Source organism: Microcebus murinus, chromosome 5 (assembly GCF_040939455.1).
Source record: "Microcebus murinus isolate Inina chromosome 5, M.murinus_Inina_mat1.0, whole genome shotgun sequence".
NCBI lineage: Eukaryota > Metazoa > Chordata > Mammalia > Primates > Cheirogaleidae > Microcebus > Microcebus murinus.
Genome location: NC_134108.1, coordinates 42,175,439 through 42,199,616, shown reverse-complemented (window position 1 = coordinate 42,199,616; position 24,178 = coordinate 42,175,439). Strand labels below are relative to the sequence as shown.

The following is a 24,178-nucleotide window of genomic DNA, read 5'->3' as shown; positions in this document are numbered from 1 at the left end:
ACTCACTCTAGCCTGGGCAACAAACCGAGACTCTGTCTCAAAAAAAAAAGAACCCAGACACAAAAAATACAAACTTCTGGGGTGGGGAAAATTATTCGGAAAATGCACAGGGAACTTTCTGTGATGATGAATATGTTCTATTGCCTTAAAATGCATTTGTCAAAACTGATATAATGGAACACTTAAGATCTGAGCTTAAGAACTGAGCATTTCACATTATGTAAAATATACTTAATTTTAAATAACGAAAGTATAAAATTTATACAAAAAATATCTGACAGTGCCAATATGGAAAATGTAGAGATACCAACAAGAACAGAACAGAGGGATTAGTTTGAGGACACAAATCAAGAAGAACTCATGTGGTCTTTTCCACTCTCTAGTTTTTGTTTGTGACATCACAGGAAGATTTCTGCCTTCACTCTATAATGTACACACTACTTTATTAAGCAGCAGAAAAACTCATCCATACACTTCCTGGGCTCTTGAGTAGCATTCGCCACAGTGTCTCCAAGGCACTCATCACAGCACTTTCCATACTCTACTGTAATTAGTTGTTTACAAACCTACCTTTCCCCACAAGCACAATGGCTGCAACACAGTGGATAGTTAGTAAATGTTTATTCAAAGAATAAATGAATTTTCATGCATTATCATTTATATAACTGAAGGGCAAGTTGTTTTCTTCTCAACCAATTGCCTTTAAGGGATACTACTTACCTCTGTCCCCGAAGAATAGCTGTGTACAGGTGAATACATTGACTATCTTGAACCAGCCAATACAGGAGCCCATCACTGAGGTCTAAAGTTAGAGCAATTACCTAAATGGAAAATAAGGTAAGAAAATGAACCAAATGTATGTTTGAAGCATATATTTGTGAATAAGTCACACTTAAACTACAGATTTCTCTTTAACTTCTTCTTTGGAATAATAAACTCAGTGATTTTTACCTTTTGCTGAATATAAAAATTATGTGATTATGCCTATTACTACTTTATTTGACGATAAGTACTGGTGTCCTAAAATTCTCCAAAAATCAGGGAGTATCTGTTATTCACTTTTATGCACTTAGCTCCAGTGGTTATCAAAGTGTGATTCCTGGACCAGCAACAGCAGTACCATCTGGAAACTTCGTACAAATACAAATTCTTAACCACACTTCAGCTTTACTGAATCTGAAACATTGAGCCTGTGTCAAGCCTTGTCTTTATGGCTTTAGCTAGCTATGGCTCTAGATTCTTTAGCCACATGAACCAATTGATTTCATTGTTGTTTAAACCAGTTGTTCTCCAATATTGATGCACATTAGAATCATCTGTGAAGTCTTTTTAAATCCTCAATTCCCCGGCTGCACTTTATTAAATCATGATCTCTGGGGATGGAACCTGGTCTCCAGCATGTTTTAAAACTCCCCATGTAATTCCAGTGTGCCACCAATGCTTTAAACCATTTTGAATTGTATTTTCTATTAATTGCAAAAAAAATCTGATATACTTTATAAAGATCATACACATAGGGTGTTTATGTGTTAAAATTGAACAGTCATGTGTATATAAAGCCCTATTTCCAGATGACATCTGAAAACCACTTCTTACTGCTCTTTATTTTCTTGTTGCAATCCATATCTTAATATTAATACATCCAGTTGTCTAGATGAGGATAGGCTGCTTCTTCTATTAAACAGAGTGCATGAGATAAAAGTTACCAAAGAACCTTTTTCTTTCTTTGGCTTTATAGATATTTTTCAAATAATCTGAGATTTCTAGGAACCTGGTCTGAGTAGTGAAGTTTCACTAGAGCATACCTAGAGGCTGAGAGGTACCAGACAGGATTTAACTTGATGGCTACATCTTTAGCAAGATGTAGCATTTAAACAAAAACGAGCCAGTGAAAAATGTAAGAAGAATACAATAAGGTGTCTGAGAACTAAAAATACTTCCTGACAGGTTATACTGCTGCAAAGAAACAGTCATAAGGCACATAACTGCAGGAGCCCTTCAGTTGTCATATATATCACAGCCTTCTATCCCCAGGACAATTCTACAGACGCCATCCCCAGAAGATAAAAACCTATTCTAGAAATTCCCAGCTTTTTTGGAGTTGAATCATATCTTGTTCATGCTAAAAGAAGGTTATTACTTTTTTCAATTAACATGAAATCAGATTAATCATGTTTGGTTATTTATAAGAAGAAGGCACTAGAGTTTCTACATTACAAATTGACTCTATTTCATCTCTTTTTTTAAAACAGAGATTCTACAACTCCTTTTTGCTAGACTACAACAAATTATTCCAACTATTTTTTTTTTATTTTTTTTTTTGAGACAGAGTCTCACTGTGTTGCCCGGGCTAGAGTGAGTGCCGTGGCATCAGCCTAGCTCACAGCAACCTCAAACTCCTGGGCTAAAGCGATCCTTCTGCCTCAGCCTCCTGAGTAGCTGGGACTACAGGCATGCGCCACCATGCCCGGCTAATTTTTTGTATATATTTTTAGTTTGCCAATTAATTTCTTTCTATTTTTAGTAGAGATGCGGTCTTGCTCTTGTTAAGGCTGGTTTCAAACTCCTGACCTTGAGCGATCCTCCCGCCTCGGCCTCCCAGAGTGCTAGGATTACAGGCATGAGCAACCACGCCCGGGTATCCCAACTATTAATATAAGTAAAATTCAGGTGTCAGGTCATTCCTCTGCATCAGTCAGCAGCCTCACATTTAAACCGAGTCAGAGGGTGTTCCATACATCTTTGGTAACCATTGTTATGTCTAATAACATCCATATCTTGGAAACAAACTCTTCGAGCCAAACTAAATCTTTTATGTTAAAAGTTTAATTCTATGATAAAATGTACTATATAGTATGAGTTGAACTCATCAGACATGAGTAAAAGTATCCTTCCACTTTAGATGAGTGTCTTACTTCACTCTCCTTTTTCATCACACAAATAATCGTGTCTTTCTATAAATAATCAGCTGATTGTATTTCATTATATCTGCTGATTACAAAGTATTTTATTACTACATGATAATTCTGTGAGTGACATAAATGAACAACAGTGACATGAAGACCTTTGCCTTCCAAACATCCACCAGCACTAATGAAGGTAGATGCATCAGACATCAAACCATGGAACCAGAACATAGATTTGCAGAAGCAGCAACAACACTCACCAGCCTGGGAGAGGGTTTAGAATGGGAATTTAAAGAAGGGTGTATTTCCCAAAACATGCTGAGACACCTAATGGCCCACTCATGTATGGAAAAGTCCTCAGGGTCACTCCAGAACTTTTTCCTCACTAGTGGGAATACTCAAACAACTGTATCTTTAAGGACAGTGGAAAGATTACTGACAAAGCCCCGGGGGTGGGGAGGCAGTTACTCTTGCGATATATATTATCTTCAATGTGCTTTTAACAAATGAAAGAGCTTTCTCCTAACAATTATATTTGAGACATAAAACATATATATATATTTTGTATTCAGATTCAAATGACTCCAAAATAGAATTAAGGGATTTTTTTATAATTAGACAAGAATGACTAATCTTTGGATATGGTGCATAAATTCTGTCTCTTAAATATCTGTGTTATAATCTATATTACCAATCAGGTCTCTACATATCCTAGGAATTATATGGCCCAGGTATCCTATGGAAATAGGTGATCAAGTGACTCAACAATCAGTTCATATATGTACATATTTTTAAATGGTCTGGTATTCTGTATTACATATATTTTATCTCCATAGAAAAAAGATTTAAAATAAGAAAAATTAAGGGATATATTAGGTAGAAATGGTATAAATGATTTATTTCTTCTTAATGCTTTTCTGTAATTTCTAAGTTTACTACAGTGGACATATATTATTATTCTGATAAAAAAATAAGATTCAGAAATTTAGATGGATACCCAAGGGGTAGCTAAACAGGTTTAAGAAAAATAGATATTGCTTCTAGAAGTTGAGGAACTAAAAGTAACATTTGCTTTAGAAATATTCCTATATCAGGTGTATTTTCCAGATTGAGTTATAATAATAAAAGCTTAACTATTGAGCATGTACCATGTACCTGGAACTATTCCCACTACTTCACATGAATTATCTCATATGATCTTCATAACAACACTAAGAGGTAGGATTAGAGTTAATAATGCCACTTTTCAGTTAAGGAAATAGACACAGAGAAATCAAATAATTTGCTTACGTGTCATACAGTTTTTAGAATAGTCAGTATCCAAAACTGATTAAAAATAATAAAACACCTAATCTCCACCCAATATGAAGCTCTGAAATACTAAATAGAAGCCCTTAAGACTACAAAAAGTTAGAAATTAAAATGCTTTTAAGTGTGGGTTCACTCAAAATAAAGCAAACTATAAAAATCTCCATAGTGTTAATATATTTGAATTTATGTAATCAATTAAGACCATCAAATAAGGCTTAGAGAAATTTTATTATAGTATGATCATACTGTAACAGTATTTCCTTTAAGATTCTATCCTAACTACTCACAATAAGCAGAGATAATATTATCATAACTATAGAATAGCACCATTTAGTATTATGAAATGACCAATTCTCATTTTTAATCTGTTACCTTTTTCCCAGAAAACCAAGGCTGTGCCTGCAGTATAAGGGAACTTTCCCCATTTAGCCTGGTGCTTTCAACTGAGTAGAGTGTGGTCCAGTAGAGATATCCACCAACTGAATCCACCACCATGTCATTCACCAACAGCTTCACATGAGTCACAATGTCTGCGTGTCCTGTCAACACAGACTGCCTTTGTATCTACAAAACATAATAGTTTGGTCAGTTAATGATTTTCAAATGATATCATTATTCCAGAATAATTTATTGTATTAGTAAATTGCTACATTCATCCATTCATTCATGCAACCACAAATGTTAATAGCTGTCAGCACTATGTGCTGGGTAGTATGCTAAACCTTGGAAACATAACAGCAAACAGGCATGGCACCTGCCCTCATGGAGCTTATCTCTTTTCATGTCTCCAAAAAGCAGGGAAGTGAATTCATTTTGAGTTAAAATACTTGCTATTCCTAATTATACATCCAGACAATCAGAACACTGCTGGATACGAACACATTCACCTGGACTCCTGAAAAAAAATGTGTGCATCCTTATAAGTGATGACATCTCTCCTTGCTCCTCTCTATCAGTGTATCTCCCTAATGTTAATTGCCATCATTATTGAGGACCTATAATGTGCCAGGTACTATATTTAAAATATTTGCTCCTGTAATCCTCACATAAAGCCTATGGGGATTTTTGTTCCCTGTTTTTTTACAAGTAAACTGGGTTAAGCAAACAATTTGTCCTGGAGTTAAACAGTGTTATAAGAGACAGAGCAAATATTAATACTTGACACCATTTTTTATATCCACTTTCCACTTCCTTTTTCAAAACTATTTGTAACTAACCTATTCTGGTTAACCCCACTCAACTCCATACTGCTTGTACATCTCTGGCACTTATGGATCCAGACTATACCTTATTGCTTTGCCTCTAAATACACTGCTTCATATGCTTTTTATTATTTTTTTTTATTTTTTTATTCCAGCATATTATGGGGGTACAGATTTTAAGGTTTCAATAAATGCCCTTTCCCCCTCTCCCTCCACAAGTCTGAGTTTCCAGCATGACCATCCCCCAGATGGTGCACATCTCACTCATTATGTATGTATATACCCATGTACCCCCTCCCACCTGCCCAATACCCTATTACTATAGTACCTATGTGTCCACTTAGGTGCTGCTCAGCTAATACCAGTTTGCTGGTGAGTATATGTGGTGCTTGTTTTTCCATTCTTAGGAAACTTCACTTAGTAGTATAGGTTCCAGCTCTAACCAGGAAAATATAAGGTGTGCTATATCACCGTTGTTTCTTAGAGCTGAATAGTACTCCATGGTATACATATACCACATTTTATTAATCCATTCTTGGATTGATGGGCACTTGGGCTGTTTCCACAGCCTTGCAATTATGAATTGTGCTGCTATAAACATTCAAGTGCAGGTGTCTTTTTTGTAGAGTGTCATTGGATCTTTTGGGTAGATGCCCAGTAATGGGATTGCTGGATCAAATGGTAGATTCACTTGTATTGCTTTAAGGTATCTCCATATTGCTTTTCTTTTATTATTTTGTATACATATTTTATCTCATCAAATGAGCAGGGACAAGTGGTGATGTCTGCACAACATTTAAAATATGGAAAAACCTTGAATTCTACATAATAAAAGGATGGATTTTATGGTATATGAGTTATACCTCAACAAAGCTGTTAAACTTTTTAAGAAGAGCAGAGTTATGTCTACTATTTACTTCATATTCCCTACTATGCCTACTCTTAGGCCTTCAACATGTTGGTAGTAGATAAATGATTGTCAAACAAATAAAAAATGGACAACAAACACCCTTCTGATTAGAAAATGATTTCAGTACCATATTTCTTGATCTGTCAGGCCAGTGTTCTCATCATGAACCACCACCCTTCTCTTCAAAGTGTACCACCCCACAGGTGTGCTGGATGTCTTCATGTTTCCTCACAGTCTACCTTCCACCCTGCTCCACCCTACTTGTTCCCCCAGAGGCTGATGATATCTACAGACAGTATCAGTTGGGCTGCCATGTTCTCTGGCTTCTGGTAAGGCTCAGCCAATGGAATCACTGGGAGATCAGAAGGCAGGAGAAAAGAGAAGCTGGGGGACTTATTCCCTTAGCTCACTTCTTGCCAGACCAGGCATCTTGACAATGGCTGAGCTTCTGCACACAGAGTCACAGTTCATGTCAGCAGCTCCCCTGCAGCTACAGCCCTCGCCACATCCCCCCGCTTCTTCCTCTTGCCTTGTCACACCTGGAGTTATATCCATGCTTGCTAACCCTGGTGATGCTTCACCATCCCTTGTCCATTTTTCCCCAGCCCTGTCCACACCTTTGAAAATAGTCACTTCACTTAGTCTCCTTGAATCGTGCCTTTGGAGTGCTCTGAGTTCCTGCCAAGACCTTGACCCTCCGGGGAGCATTTGAAATATATTTTCAATATTTTAAATACAAACTAGTACAACAAACAGTGATGCCAAATTTCATTTATACATAGACACATTTTAAAAGTGAGCAGGTTTAAAGACAAACATTAAATAAATAACAGCATAGGTGATACGCCAAGTATGAAAAAAATCATGAAAATGTATGCATGTCACTGCAGTGGGCAGGCATTTTTCTAGAGCATCCAGAATGCCAGGCTTCAACTCACCACGTATGTCTTTCCAGCCCAGTAGAGAAAGTGACCCAGCCACTCAAAAGCTAAAGCGCCTGCTCCCGCAATGTTGGGTATGTGATAATTCTCTGAGATATCCGTCCCATTCAGCAGCCACACATAAACATCCCCTTTCATGTCGCTGTAGTAGAGGCTGTTGTTATACCAATCCATGTCTCAAAACAAAGTAAATCATTAGCAGTTATTTTTCACATATGTCAACAGAAACATGGTGAGTCAACAAATCACATACGCACCACAATATAATTTTAAAGCATATACTGACCTAGACATTCACTAGAACTTCAAGGATCTATCAAGAATATTGCAATAATATTATCCCAAAATCTTAACCCTTGGAACAGGGGAGAGGAATTAACATACATTGAATATCTCCTCTTTGCCAAACATTGTCCCAGGCACTTTATATATCTCACCTAACTCCTGAAACAAAGTTATGAAGCAGGAATCATCCCCATTTTTGAAAGGTAAATCTAAGACAAGGTGAGATTACCTATTCTTCCAAGACCTCACAGATGAAAAGAGGGGGGACCCAGGTTCAAGCCAACTCCAAAGGAACATCCTTTCCATTAGTACTATACTGCCTCTAAGGCCAGCTCCTACATTGGTCAGAAATGCTGTTGTACTTTAATGCCCAAGAAAATAGATAATATAATTACAGAATTATAGAATATGTCATCTTCAGGCAAGATCACTGTTACACAACCCTAAAATAAAGACTTTTCTTCAGGCCGGGTGCAGTGGCTCACGCCTGTAATCCTGGCACTCTGGGAGGCCAAGGCAGGCGGATTGCTCGAGATCAGGAGTTCGAAACCAGCCTGAGCAAGAGTGAGACCCCATCTCTACTATAAATAGAAAAGAAATTAGTTGGCCAACTAATATATATAGAAAAAATAACCAGGCATGGTGGTGCATGCCTGTAGTCCCAGCTACTCGGGAGGCTGAGGCAGAAGAATTGCTTGAGCCCAGGAGTTTGAGGTTGCTGTGAGGTTGCTAGGCTGATGCCACGGCACTCACTCTAGCCTGGGCAACAAAGTGAGACTCTGTCTCAAAAAAAATTAAATTAAATTAAAAAAGACTTTTCTTCCATCTAATGCCTTCTAGACAATGTTATCCATTCATTACTTACTAATCCCCTTTGTCAACAAATGCTTTCTTACATGTTATTTAGAACTCTATACAGCAGTGTCTTGCTCCAGCCTTATGGAAACGCATAGGAAATTACTTAAGTACAACTGTTTTAGTGGAACAAGATAGGCTATGACTGCAAGACAGATGAACACAGGAGCACTGTACCAGAGCTTTCCTGAAGTGGGTGTAAATCAATAAATAGCCTCACATTTTATGAATTAATAAAATTCATACTTGAGAACTGACCTTTTCTTAACAGTATCACTGGCAGTATAGTTCAGTCAATATTTTTCCCTTTCATTATTGATCTAATACCAAAACACTCAATCTTTTGATTTATTGACTATCATGGAAAGTCTTATGAGTAGAAACCTGTCACCCAAGTGAAGAAAAGGCTTGGTGTTTACCTGACACATTTCCTATATCAGAGGACAGGAACTCTCCCGGGCCAAAGCTATTTAGTGGCTTACTCCAAAGCCCATCTTCTTTCACAGCCATAATAAATGGTGGTTCAGTAGCTGTTTGGTAAAAAAGAAATTAAAAGAACTATCACAGAAGGCATATTTTTAGGTGCTCATCTTATACCCTAAGATTTTCTTTATAAAGTAAAAGAATATCTGCATTTTGAAAAATACTGTGGAAGAATATGAGTAATTATCTGCTTAATAGAAAAATCTCTCATATTAAGCATACTTTCTGATTTTTACAGAAATATTTGAAATTGAATGTGAAGAGAAATATATGGGGATGTTGCCTCTATAACAGTGCATGGTCGTGGCAGAATTTGGGTTTTTTGTTTGTTTGTTTGTTTTTGGTTTTTGGTTTTGGCTACTGTTTGTCACGGTCCCATTCAGAGTGCCCAGAAGCAACTGTGCGAACAACAGTAGTGTAAGTGGTACAGTTATCCTTCAGCCAATGGAAGGATAGAATTCAGCATAATTCACAGCCCTCAACTTCCCTCAGCAAGACCTTCAGAGTTCAGGAGTGCAATATGCTTAATAAACCCTGAGAATGAAGAACCCATGAAGAAGAAGAAAATGATGGTATTTCCTCAAAAATATCTTGGAAAGTTTAAAATACCAGGTTAGAAACATTAATTAAATAAGCACACAGTGATTTTTTTGCTTTCCTAATCTCAGACAATAAACACATACTCAAGAGGGCAACATACTCTCATTCTAATGACCACATTTAAGGCAAGCAATTTTAAAGGACACTTGGGCTAAGTCTCTTTTTGTCAGAATCACTCCCTAAATCCAGAACATTTTCTCACCTGGCACGAGAGTAGTACCCACCGAGGGCTCTGACCACGGGCCTGGCCCCTTGGGAGAACTTGCTCTCACAGAAACCTTGTATTTCGTAGCACTCTGCAGCTGAGGTACATTAAGCATGGTCCCACTTATGTTAGAGAAAACACGAGTGATTTCATGAAGGTCTTGGGTTGATACTTTCACCTCATATGTCCAGTTCTGCCAGGCAGAAGGGCCTAATTAGAAGAGTTCAACAATATCACTGACCAGGATGACATCCACAAGGGCTAACCAAGGACTATCAGTAAGTTCATCTATAGCTTCATTTCAACAGGGAGAGTAATTGGGCAGTAGTACCCATCACCTGGCTAATCACCAGCATTGGTTTATCAATAAGGCTAGGACAATGTCTATTCCTTCCATGCAGGTCATTTTGCTCCATTGAAGGAGATCTCATGCCAAACAAATAGAACTGCTCTTTTTGTTTGTTTGTTTTGTTTTTTGAACTGCTCTTCAGGCAAAGATGTACGCCTAGCTGCACAGAGTTGTCAGAGGGATTGTCTGTAACACTAGCAGGTATAATCATCAGGCTCTTAATAAAAAAAATGCTTAATGATGAATTGCTAAAATAATTCCCAGTGTTTGTATAGTACCTCCCACCAAAAAGCCCAATCAATTAAAAAAATTGACTGTTCATTTTTAGCCATCTTTGAGATATGCAGCAAACAGACATAATTAATTTTGTCTTAAAGAAAAAATAGCCAATGTTTATTAAATACTTGCTATTATCTAGGGCAGTAAAGGTTGCCAAACTATAGCCCACAGGCCAAATTTGGCCCACTGTTTTTGTAAATAAAGTTGTACTGAGGCCGGGCGCGGTGGCTCACGCCTGTAATCCTAGCACTCTGGGAGGCCGAGGTGGGCGGATTGCTCGAGGTCAGGGGTTCAAGACCAGCCTGAGCAAGAACGAGACCCCATCTCTACTATAAATAGAAATTAATTGGCCAAATAATATATATAGAAAAAACTAGCCCGGCATGGTGGCGCATGCCTGTGTCCCAGCTACTTGGGAGGCTGAGGCAGAAGGATCCCTTGAGCCCAGGAGTTTGAGGTTGCTGTGAGCTAGGCTGATGCCATGGCACTCACTCTAGCCTGGGCAACAATCGAGACTCTGTCTCAAAAAAAAAAAAAAAAAAAGTTGTACTGGAACATAGCCACAGTCATTCATTTACATATCATCTAGGGCTGTTTGAGTAGCTGTGACAGAGACCAGCTGACCCACAAAGCTGAAAATATTTACTATCTGGCCTTTCTTTTACAGAAAAAGTTTGCTGACCTCTGGGCTAGACACCGTTCTGAGTGTGCTACTTATGTATCTTAATTTCATCTGCATGACAATCCCATGAAAAGATATAATTAATATTCCCATTTCCAGTTGTGGAAACTGAGGCATGGAGTGGTTAAGGAAAGTGTCCAGGGTTATTCTGCTAATAAGTGGCAAGACCCGCCACTGAATCTATGGCAGCTGACTGCAGAGTCCACCTGCTAACTCACCACACAAACTGTCTCTCCAGAGTTGGAGCGTTAAGCACAGAGGATTTTAGGGTATTGCTCAAATTCATGCAAGATCTTGATGGATACAAACATCTCAACCCAAGTATTCTATCTGCATAACTAGTCACCCTGACTAGAATGTCAGTGCCTAGTTCCTAATAGACACTCAACAAATGTTCTAACTATTCTGTTGGGATATATATGGGAGGTATAGACATTCTCCTAATGCAAAACTAATACATGCAGAACAAGTGTATAAACACCTTTTTTGGCTAAGTAGCTGCTTCTGGTTGATGACTGAGTAACCACATAGGGCTCTCAGAATTAAATCACAATGCCAAGCAGTTCAAGCTTTCCTGTCCTTCCAGCCGCAAAGCCAGTAACCACCCTGAGGACGGCACACTCACTGGCTCCTATGGCGAGGGCAGGACGCTTCCATTGAACAAGGGCCTGGTGAGAGCCAAAGAGCACTGACAGCTCCTGCGGGCGGCCAGGCAGAGGGTGCAGCTGGGTGGACAAGCCAAAAATGACTAGGTTACCAAATCCAAATTCTTCTATGTGACTCAGGTCACATCCCACAATGAACTCATTAAAAGACAAAGCATCCTGTTGGAAAACAGCCTTGCCATCTGTGACAAGGAAGTCATTGTTTTCACAAGCAAAGCTCTTCACATTAGCAAAAGGGACATGAGGTAGGACAAAATGGGAAGCAGAGCCATCCAGAAATGTTGACATGAAGACTTGGGTGGTGTCGTTGAAGTAAATGATTCTCTTGGACTGTGGCTTCACTGTGAAGTCCTTTAATGTGCAACTCTCCACAATGCGCATAGCTTGAGCCTCCCCACCGGATGGCACAGGAAGATCTACTCTATAAATGCCGTCTCTCAGGAGATAAAAGACATACCTAGCACAGGAACAAAAGGAGCCTGATGTGAATCAGTGCAAAGATTGATGAATGACCTCAGCTCATTGCTTATTCTGTTGCACAATCGGAACCATTATCTCTAGAGTCACTAAGTATAGGATTTTCCAAGGTGCAAAAGGGTAAAGGTAATTACTAAAGATACGCTCTACTCATTCAAGTTAGAAGTTAGAACACTGGAAAATTTTCAGCCTCACTTGTAATGTTTAGTCTCTAAATTATTCTCAGTGACTTTTTAAGGAATCATAGAATTTAAGAACAGAAAGAGCCTTTAAAGATTTTAAAGAAAAGCACAATGTATATAAATTGCAGTGCTAACATAGTATTTACTATAAAATACTCTCCTCCAAAATGCACAAATTCTTACATCTAATTCTGGCAGTAAATTTTCTCATGAATTGTGAATGATAAATAGAAGAAAGCAAAAACATTTAAACCATTTATTTTTTTAAATTGCACAGTTATCATTTTGCTACAACTATCTAGCAAAACCACAGTTGTAGTGGACTAAATTTTTTTTAATGTCTACAATTGAGTCAGTCATTAGAGCTACCATTTTACAAATTATGAAAAAATACCCCACAAGTCACCAAAGCAGCTAGACAGGATCACCCAGCAATCAGGAGAAAGGAGTCAATGGAAGAATTAAAGAAACACACTTAATTTGGAATCAAACCTCATAGTAACAAACTGGTTGGTCTTTTAATAATGAAAAAGAAAACATACTGCCAAAACATTTCATTGATAGTCAAATTTGTAAAATTTTAACTAAAACATCTAACCATTAATTTGAATGTAGCTAATTTAGAATTTGTGATCATGGAGACAGGTGCTCACAAAAGTATACTTTTGCTTGGAAAATTCTTTTCACAACCCCAAGGATTGGCAGCACTCCAACCTCTCATCACAACTGTCAAATCATTGTCCTGGTCTTTATTCAGTTCTACTCTTTTTTTTTTCTTGCAGAAGTGACTCAGATTTTAACATAAACAGCCTCCCATTAACATATCAAAATTTAGAGGTATTACATTCTAAATATATTAAAGTCCAAATCATTATTTTGCCCTTATGAGTAAAAACTTTTTGCAAATTAAAGTTCAAAGGCATTTAACTTTAAAATCAGTTTTTCTTGGCCTAGTGAGTTAATGGTCCACAGTCTGAAATGTTTTAAGTTCAAAATCCATCCTAATTTATTTATTTTTTATTTCAGCATATAACGGGGGTACAAATGTTTAGGTTACATATATTGCCTTTGCCCCATTCAAGTCAGGGATTCAAGCGTGTCCATCTCCCAGATGGTGCACACTGCACCCATTAGGTGTGAATATACCTTTCCCTTCCTCTGCCTCCCACCTGCCCGAGACCCAATGAATGTTATTACCATATGTGCACTTAAGTGTTGGTCACTTAATACCAATTTGCCATGAGTACATGTGGTGCACCTCCACTCTTATTCCTTACAAACATTGGTCTTGCTTATTAGTTATTAACTTATTATCTGGTCATATTTGAGAAATAATAACCTTAATAATAACTTTATATTTTTTTATCCTTCACATTCATGTTCATTTGGAGATCACAAAATACATTCCCAGGCAAATACCTCATTTCATCTTCAAAATAACCCAACTGGGTAAGTATTATTACCTTCACTGTATGTATTGATAAGCCAATGGTCACAGACATGAAGTTATTTGCTCAAGGTACTACTGCAATTTAACTGGACAACTGAGCTAAAATGTGTCCATTTCATTTGCAACAGGAGAAAAAAAGTTATTTGTAGCTGAAAATTTTTACTTGTTATTAACCATCAATTCCTGTCTCCTAAGGTGGATGCTAGCAGCTCTCTTGTTAAATCACCTTCTTGATAGTTATGAGAACCAGCCGAGAAAGATGAACTTGAGCTGAATTGCTCAGCAAAAGAAACAGGTGCTGTGAAAGTGCTTCCTACGGGTGTGTTGAGACCCTGAGTCCCACCATAAAGAAATGACAAATCCAGGACTACAACCCAGGTCTCTGAGTCCCAGACAAGAGGTCTTTCCCATATTTCCATATTTGGCTGTGAAAGAGAGAGGAATAACTTAACTAGAGGAGGAGTTGATCAAGTAAAGAAAAAAAAAATTTCTCCTGGCTCTAGAGAATGAAAACTTTGCCTGGATTTAATTAAATTTACCTATAATGAGATGCATAGATTGACTCATCTGGTACTACAATGTCTCATTAACAAGCAAGTTTCCCAAAGATTATTGCCAATGGAGGAGAATTTATCTTTTACAAGGCTAACACTTACCCATTGTATGAATCTGCTACAATTTTTTGAGGTGCAATAAGAGAGAGTGGAGTAATTTCCTCAATATTTAAGCAGTTCTCTAAATCACAGACATACACCTAGAAAATGAAAAATACATTAGTAGGATTAGTATTCAATCTGGCCAACAAGTATCTCCTGAGCATCTGGTCCATGCTTGAAATTGTGCTAGTCACTGAGTGCTTTCCAAAACAAACAAATAACAAAGCCCTTAAAGGAAGTTTTATATCCTATAGCCTAATGAATTTATATACTATTGGCATCAGTGAGATACAAGTACCTATTTTCCTGTCTTGCAAAGACATTCAACTATTTCTAACATTTAAACTGTATCCAAGTGTATGGGCTTCCAGCCATAGTGATGGCTTTGCACACTGTGATAACAGAAGTAGAACTTGAAACATTTCAAGACTGTGTCTTCTCAAAGATTCCAGTAGTACTGTATTTTCAGATACCCACTAAAGTTACCCCCATTATTATATATAATTTAAAATGCTTGCAGCTGACTTTGATTATGATGGGCAGTTTTACCTAATGATAACACAGGTACTACTACTATCTTATGGAAGATGAATCATCATTAGTATAAGCCCATGACTCTAAAAAAAATCACAAATAAAAATGACTTAATGGTAGGTAAGGACTAGTACTAGGCAAAGTCTAGACCCTCCTATAGGCAGATCTATCACTCACTGATAACCTAGTGTCTAAAGCATGGTAAGTACTTGAGTATTTATTGAATGGGAGAATTGTGTTTACTTGCAAATATACCAAGATATGCATATTAACAGTTATTCACTTTAAATTGTCAAACTAACCAGTTGATCCATGATGAAATACATTCTTTGATAAAGCCAGTCTATGGAGATGGAAGAGATTAATCCTGAACCTCTGTAAAAAATTCTCAGGTCAGACACATCAGACATGTCAGCAGCCTCCTTCACCCATATGAGAGTTCCCGCAGAGAAATAAACAGCTTGCTGGTGGACATCAACCGATATTCCTAGAAGAGTCATGCAAGTACACAGACATTATTATGTAATGACTAGGATGAAAACGTGTAAGAATGAGAATTTATGTATTTAATGTTCAATAAAGAAATTAAAAAGGAAGTCTTTCTTCTATTTTAGGAAAAATTCCTCTAAATGTTTCTAATATATTAAGATATTAGAAGAATTTATTCTAGAAATACTAAAATATATTCTTCTAATCTTTTATTCTAGAAGTACTTCTTTGGGAAATTTTGGATCTTTTCACAGTAAGGAATCATTTCTCTCTGATATACTGACCTGTAATATTGTGGTGTATAGCATCCGACTGAAGGCAATGTGCTTCATCTACTAAATGTTTTAAAGATCTCTTTCTTAGAGAAGTTTTTCTGGATAAAAAGAGCCACTGTTCCTCTTCTTGAACTGAGAAAACATGATTTGCAGAGAGACAGACCAACCATATGTCCACTACTATAAAAAAGATCAATCCCACCCATCAAAGCCAGGGGACTAGTACTTGAAAGAGACTGGTCAGATTTTCCCTGAAGGCACCAGGGCATTGCATCTATGGTATAATCCACATTATTCCATGATTGGGGGTAGGAAGTACAGGATCAATCAAGTAAGATTTGTGTGTCTGTTCCCCTAAAGAGCCCCAAAATAACATCACATGAAGTATCACCATTCTCAATAGCCTTGCCCCAGTAAGAGCTCAGCCCATAACTTCAGCCATGAGAATTTGCCGGGTGGAGGGGTCCAGGCCAGAGTTGGTTATTGCATAACACACACAGATAGACAGACGTTGTTTGTCTCTGTGTTGCCTTCAGCCTCTCTCCTTTTGAGATAGGAGACAAGTCCTTAGAAGAACAAAACTTAAAGGCTGCAGAACTCTGCTTGATGTCCTGTTCACTTGGAGATTGATGCAGGGTGCATGGGTAAATACTTTTAGGGCAATTAATAAATGTTATGCAATAATCACAGTAACAACAACCTTAACTCTGCTCTATATTTAACTGGCCCTTTGGACATGCTTCTTGAATAACAAAAATACCTCTCCTTTCCTAGGGCCTAGAACAGCCAAAAAACTAAAGGCTGGTGATAGATGATATTTAATATGCACTGGCATAGCATATGCAGATTAGAGTAAGGGGCAGTCAAGTCAGCAGATGGGGTTTCAGCGAAAATAGAAAATAAACTCATAGTGTGTGTTATTCAAAACTCTTAAACTAGTCTCCCCCAAAATTTCCAATTCTTCTTAGAAAGCATTTTTGTTTATAATCCTGCTCACATATGCACCATACAGTAAGTATTCAATCTCCCAAAGCAATCATTAAAATACCAAAGCCAAAAAAATTGTGCTTACAAAACAATAACAAAAGATAATCTTGCAAATGATAAAATGCAAATGTGAATGGTAAAATTTAAATTATTAAAGTCCAGATATATTTAAAAACCTTAAGGGGATGATAAAAAAGGTATCTGATATGTATTAAATGATTATACATAATGTAAAATGGGTATTAGGGCAGAAAAGTTACATGTATCCCCTAAGTGTGTAAATGTTGAGTCACAATCACTAGTGATTTCAACTGAAACCAAGCATATGTTTAAGGCCATTTTTTAAATCCCTAAATTTTTTCATTCTTATTTTAAATTCCCAAATTCTAATCTGAAATTTTTCAATGTAAGAACTTAATTCGATTTGCCAAATGCTTAGATTCATTTAAAATTGAAAACTTTTCAAGAACCCAAAAGAGAACATTCATTTGGGTGGAAGAGGTGGGGTTTTGAGGTCTACTAGAGGACCAGGATGCCCGGCTCTGAGCCCACCCTTGCCAGCCCTCATTCCCGAGTAGCAGAAGGAGCAACCTGGACTGTTACCTGCTGGGGACGGAGTGGTAATATTAGACTCTGCTTCTGGACCCTCACCAACTTCATTTACTGCTGCAATAGAAAACCTATTCCAAAAACAATTTAGAGAGATGTGTTTCACATGGCATGGTGTGAACATGAGATAAAAATAGAAGGAGAAATAACGTTTCTATTTAAAGGACCGTGTGGCAATGCACGTATCTGGTTACTTGGTGCCACTGCTCGGCACTGAAATGACCATCAATCACACCCTTGTTTGCATTCCCCAGAGAACAGTTGAGGGTCACTGAGGTCAAAACCTGAACTCTGCTATCTGGACGACCCTCATTCCTCTCCTAATTTAAAGAGGCCTTAGTAAATGCTAGAAAAGCTAACAAAAATAAAATAATCCCCCTAGTGGTTAATAAAAATACCATTAACAGAACTTCACCTACCTGCTTTTTTATATTGAGTTAAACAAAAAAACAGCATTCATGGTTTATGATGTTTTTATTAGCCCATATTTATAAGGATCCTCTGAATATAAAAGACAAACTTGAGAACTTTATGCTTAGGATGATGTAATCTAGTAAGCAGATAAGCAACAAGGACTTCAACCTAATAGCATGAAGTCAGTGGCACTTCTCAAAGTACATTTAAAATATTTGGGACCATATTTCTTAAATAATTATCATGCCTGCAGCTATGCAGGTTACATTTTCCTCTGTACCACTTAACTCTTACCTGTAGGTAGTATTTGGTAGGGTGGAGTAAAACTGGAAACTCGTTCTCTGTGTCCCTGAATCTAATTTTTGATTTTTGCTGATCAGTCTTAAGTTATAACCCAAAATAGGTCCACCTGGGAATTGGGGTGGAGCCCAGCTGACTTCCACAGTGTCGGGACTTGAGCTCTCAATATTCCTAATGAAAGGAGCAGCTTCAGGAACTGGAAGAGATAATGGTGATATCATGAGCAGAAAAATGTACAGGGTTTATGTTTTCAAAACAGGATTTTTTTTAGAGTCTTATTTTTTGAAAAGTTAACAGAAATATTTTTGTTAATACTCAAAATATGTGCTAGAGGGCAGGTGGTAAGATATCTATGAGCTGCAACACTTGATCCCTAAGTGATACTACTTTCCCTAGAGGCTCTTGCAAATGTTATTTTCCTCACTTCTAATTAATAATATAAAATTAATTGCAGAAATGTACAAATAGGATAAATGTTCTAGAAAAAAATTTGTCAAAAATCTCTAGAGACCTAAATGAGTTTTAACCTGGGATGGAACCAGGTTAGGAAGGAGAAAAGAATCTGAACAGAACTAGAGTTGATGATTAACATGAGTGCCAAAAGTCAGTCCTGGGGCCTTTTTACTCACTTTTGTGCTATAGCCTGACTAGTTCCAGCTCGAGATGTGGGTTTCAGATAAGCCAGAATTCGAACAATCTTTTCCACTTTTTTTGACCTCAGTTCTTGATGAGCCCAACTACACCTTCCTCACCCTAGCTCTCAAGGTCCCGAGAATCCAGGCCGACTGAGCTGCAGCAACACCCCTGCCCTGGCATTATTAAAGGAGTGTGCAAGACATGATTGAGATCTCACTCACAGACCCTAGGAGCTACCTAAGTGGCAAAGAACAGAAAGGAAAACAAATGATCTGACAGCCTATCTCCCATCCATGTCTCCACCTGCTTTTCATTCCCAAACTCCTGAAACTACACTCTTTTATTTCCTCTTGACATAGAAAGACACACTCGAATGTCACTTTGCTCTTGAGTAGACTTCGCTCCCTCTGAACCTTTTTGGCAAATGCTCTACATTGCCACTGACTTGGAGTTGGGAGAAATGAGAGAGTTCAGATGAGTTTTCACAAGATCTCTTAATTGATCTCTCAGCCTTTCTCTGCTACAATTCCTCTCCAACTCTTGGACTAAGTTTCAGTAAACACAAACATCATTATGTCCCTCCTCTGCTCCACGGAGTCAGTCACCTTGGTGAACATGGAAGAAGGAAATATCTCCCACTGAATTAGAATCAGGATGTCAAAAAACTTAACTTGTTAGGATCAACACCCAAAGGTGATCTGCTATACTTCAAGCAAGTTAAATGCCATGACAAGATACAATGTCTAAATCTTCCCCACCAAAAAAAATCCTCCCTGAAAGGCTGGTATTCCTTTCCTAACAATCAATCCTCTTTGTTAAGAAATTATCTTCTGCAAGGCCCCAGTTAAAAGGCATTAACATCATCTAAAATCATATAATTCCCATAGCTAAAAGAGAATAGAGGCCAGAAGCAGAGGCTGAGGCTGAGGCAGGAGGATCGCTTGAGGCCAGGAGTTCAAGACCAGCCTGAGCAAGAGTGAGAACCTGTCTCTACAAGAAACAGAAAAATTAGTTGGGCATGATGGCATGTGCCTGTAGTCCCAGCTACTTGGGAAGTTGAGGCAGGAGGATCACTTGAGCCCAGGAGCTTGAGCTTAGAGTGAGCTATCATGATGCCACTGCACTCCAGCCTGAGTGACAGAGTGAGACCCTGTCTCCAAAACTGAGAGAGAGAGAGAGAGAGAGAGAGAGAGAGAGAGAGAGAGAGAGAGAGAAATAGAGAACGAGAGAGAGCTATGAAGCAATGAACACAAAATAAATAAGTGTCTAAGTTTTCATGTGGCTAGAAAAGTGAGAAGGAATCAGAAGCATGAGGTGCTATTCATGAAAAGGACACCCCCTGTAGGGTCTGGAAGACCTGGAGGGCATGTGCACTTGCATATCTGGGAAAAAGGCCCAGAAATGGAAAACAAAATTTGCCTTCTTCATTATTTTGATTTGACCAGCCATGTGCCCTGGCCCATGGTATTTCTCCAGCACTAAAAACATTCCAGCACTGTTGGAGTACATGAGGCATTGCTTGGAACAAGGAAGGATGCATTTTACTATCATCTGGAACATTTCAAACATGGCCCTCGGCTAGCATCTGACCTGTAGTTCTAAGCAAGGATGGTCAGAGAATAATCAGCAGAGGTGGCCACACAAACCCTGAAATCTGCTAAGCAAGGAGAGGGCATTCGTCAGGGAAAGTGGGAAATGCCCTCACAGACTTCTTTAGCTGCTCAACTCTGCTTAGGTCCAAAGCCCGGTTCAATCCGAGGCTCTCTGCACACAGCTGCACCTCCAGACCTGAGGGCTAGGGACTTTCAGCCTGGGACAGTCTTCCTGGGTCACCTCAGCTAACTCTGAGGATGAGGGCACCGGACAGCCCTCCCTGAGCGTCTGTCTGCACTCGCCTCCCGTGAGGCTTCCAGGCTAGAATCTTTTTCCTGGGGTGGAAGTCACATCTTCAAAAGAAGAAATCAGAGATTGTCCCAAGATATGTACTGCTTTTAAAAATCATCTCTGATAAAATGTTAAAATATTGTAATAACCTCCCAGCTGGTCTCTACCTGTGTACTTTCCAATCTCTCTCATTCTCTCAATCTATTCTACGAGGAGTTGCCAAAATTCTCTTTTTGAGAAGCATGTAAAGCAATTGATGCCTCTGCTTTAAAACCTTCCATAACTTCTGACCGTTCTCTAAATAAAGTCCAAACTCCTCAGCCTGGGCATTTAAGATTCTTAGTGATCCGGACCTCGCCTGCCATCCCAACTTTACTCTCACTATTTTTCTTCCTGTGTCCTGTGCTCCCAGCAGGTGGAGTCATCACCGTTTTCCCTTCACGCCTTAGAATCCAATCTCCACGACCCCGCTCCTGCAGACACCTGGGCCTGCTCTGTCCTCTCCTCACCTCAGCTCTAACTCAACAAAGGAAACTTCCTCCAGAGAGGCATCTTCAATATTTCATTCCAGAAATATCTCCCTCCCCCAAACTTCCATAGGAATGCACCAGTACCTCTCCTCTGTTTTCAACCACGTGTTGCCATGTGTGGGGGTAGTTAAGCACATGCTTTATCTCCTCTACACGACAGTAAGCTTCCTAAAGGCAGCATGCATGCACCTATAGATATCCCGTGAATATATTTTGAACAAGAGAACAATAGCATTTGCTCAGAACTAGTACTGCTGTAAGAATATATTAGTATTCAGCAGAGGGCAGCTAAGTTAAGGCCGTATTCTGATAGGGCTACATTCTGAATAAAGGTGGGAAAATGGTGAAGTTGGAACCTAGCAGAAAAGCAGGTTTTTGTTGCTTTCCAGAGATAATGTGACTGTGTCCTATTCAATGGCCCTCATTTTTGAAACACTTGCCTCTCTTGTCTTCTAGACACCTCAAGCTCCTGAGTTTCCTCCTTCTCAGTATCTTTTGCTGTCCCTCCTTCTCTTCCTGGTCACCACGTACTGGGACACTCTTTGGCTGACACCCTGACCTGCTCCTCTTTTCAACCACGTTCCTGCCAAGCCCATGCTGGACACAGAGACTGTATGTTGATGACCCCCAAACTGGTGTTTGGACGTCTCCCACCTCCTCCTGAGTTCCAAATCCATACATTTAATTGCCTCCTCAGAAACTCCACTTAGATGTCTAATAGGCATCTCAAGTTTTACTCGCCCGAAAACAGAACTTTTGATTTTCTCTAGGAAAATCATTCCTATTCTACCCTTGCCTGTCTCAGTGGATGGTGACACTGAAAGTCAGTTAGCAAGCTTTTCCCTGCTTCCTGCTCACCAAGTCCATCCAGCAACCCCATTAGCTCTGTCTTCAGAATATTTGACAAAGCTTTCCCCCTGCTCCACTATGACCATGCTTGTCAGAGCCGCCATCACAACCTGCTTGGCCTCCTGGCTTCCTCCGCTTTCCCTCGCCCACTCCCACCCCCCAGACCCCCGTCCATTCTCCATGCAGCAGCCAGACTGAAAGTTTTGAAACTCGAGCCAGTCCCTTCCCTGCCTAAAACTCTCCAAAGACTTGCTGTCATACTTAGAATACAGCCTGTACTCCTCATCACAGCCTGGTGCCCCATGTGCCCAGGCCTCTGGCTGCCTGCCGGATCCCCTCTCCTACTTCCCCATCAGACCCACAGTGCTCCAGCCACTCCAACCTCTCCGAGATACACCCAACTTATTGCCACTGTCCTTGCTCTTTCCTCTTCCTGGAAAACTCATCCCTGGATATTTGCATGGCTTCTTGCCTCATGTCCTTCCAAGCTCTGCGCAAAGGTCATTTTTAGAGAGGCCTCCCTGACCAGCCCTCCACCTAAAACAGGTCCCTGCCCCTGGCCCTCTCTATTGCTATCCTACTTGTTCTTCCTGGCACTCACTCCTCTGTGACATTACACTCTATTGTTTGGTGAAGTGCATCCTCATTCCTCAGTGCTACATCTACCCATGAATTTTGTGTGAATACTCCCACCTCTTACCCCACCCCATTTCTCCCCATGGGGAAGGACCAATACCTGCTTGGTGGCAGCAGCCGTGTGCCACAGTTCTCCACAGGGTGGAGGTCATGATTCACAGTTCTTGAAAAAAGCAATTCAGTCTCCTTATCCCTCCCTCTCTAGCAAAATCAGCAAGAGACAGCAGTGTCTGCTCAGTAGACTCAAAATCTCCCTTCAGTGGGTTGTTCTGAAGTCAGAGCTGGGGAGCAAGGAGTTAGCAATTTCACCCCACTTTTCATGCTAAGCTACATCATCCAACTTGGTCTTTATCAGAAATAATGATGATGTTCCTGCTCCCACCTGCTCACCCTTTCATTTTATCTCCTATTGGTTCAGAACTCAGTCTGGAAAGAGGGATGCCATTTACTGGGTTCCCTCATGACCTCAGCAAACACTTTCAGTTCATTACTTGCTGACTGTCTCCCACAGCTGGAATGGAAGCCCCAGGAGTGTTGGGACTTTATCATCTTTGGTTCCTGGAACAACATCTGTTATGTAATAGGTGCTTACAGAATACTTGTTAAATAAGCAAAAAAAAGTACCAACCTTCCCTTCAATGGCATTAAAAATGTAATACAAAAATAACCAACTTTCCTGTAAAAAACAAAAATGAAGGTGAATCTTTTTACAGATGTCATTGTTATGCAGCCAAGGATGTTTATAACCTAGGAAACTAAAGACTAAAAATCATGTCAAGAAATAAAAATAGAATCCAAATACATCTTACCACACCACTACCACTCCTTGGCCTCCCTTCCCAGGGTCACCGCGGTGGCCTCTTCCCAGGTCTCCCTGCTGTGTCCCACATGTGCACAGTTCACTCTCCATACAGCAATCAGGGTGATACTTTTAATGTGTAGAGCAGGTCACATTCAATCATGTCACTCCTCTGCTCAAAACCTGCAGTGACTCTCCTTCCACTCAGAGCGAAAGCTACAGTCCTTACAAAAGCCTCTGAGGCAGACTAATCTGGCCCCACCACCTCTCTGGCCTTATCTGATGCTCCTCTGCCCCCTTCACTCTGCTCCAGCCACACCAGCCTCCCAGGATGCTCTTGCCTTAGGGCCTCCATACGGGCCATCCCTCTGCCTGGAAGGCTGTATCTCAGATATCTGCTTGGCCAACTCCCTGGCCTCCTTCAAGTCTTTGCTCAAACTTCACCCCATCAGCTCACTGAGGCTTATTCTGGCCACCTTATTTAATACCGCAACTGGCCTCTCCTTCTCTTCCCACCCACCATTTTCAATCTTCCAAGGACAAACCCTGCTCAAAAAATGTTCCTCTTACCAGAGTACGCAGCACCATCCTACTTACAATATAATAGTACTTCCCTTATTTCTCACGTTCATTGTGTAGAGTATTTCTCCTCCACGAAAATGTGAGCTCCATTGTCTGTTTTGATCACAGAGGTACTGTGAGCACCTGGAACACTACTCAGCACATAGTTAGGTACTCAATTGTTGAATGAATCGATTAATAGAGAAATAGATTTATTTCATTGTTTAAAATAAAAAT

General features: G+C 39.5%; 1 protein-coding gene across 1 annotated transcript in view; it reads right to left on the bottom strand.

The window, feature by feature from the left end:
* ROS1 (ROS proto-oncogene 1, receptor tyrosine kinase) overlaps nucleotides 1–24,178 on the bottom strand; it is a 112,753-nt gene that overhangs the window by 64,758 nt on the left and 23,817 nt on the right. Inside the window, 11 exon segments of the mRNA XM_076003030.1 lie at nucleotides 721–821; nucleotides 4,590–4,781; nucleotides 7,268–7,446; nucleotides 8,830–8,940; nucleotides 9,696–9,959; nucleotides 11,634–12,130; nucleotides 14,439–14,536; nucleotides 15,275–15,459; nucleotides 15,746–15,868; nucleotides 17,327–17,403; nucleotides 18,041–18,242. Of these exon segments, the coding sequence (XP_075859145.1) occupies nucleotides 721–821; nucleotides 4,590–4,781; nucleotides 7,268–7,446; nucleotides 8,830–8,940; nucleotides 9,696–9,959; nucleotides 11,634–12,130; nucleotides 14,439–14,536; nucleotides 15,275–15,459; nucleotides 15,746–15,868; nucleotides 17,327–17,403; nucleotides 18,041–18,242 (2,029 nt within the window).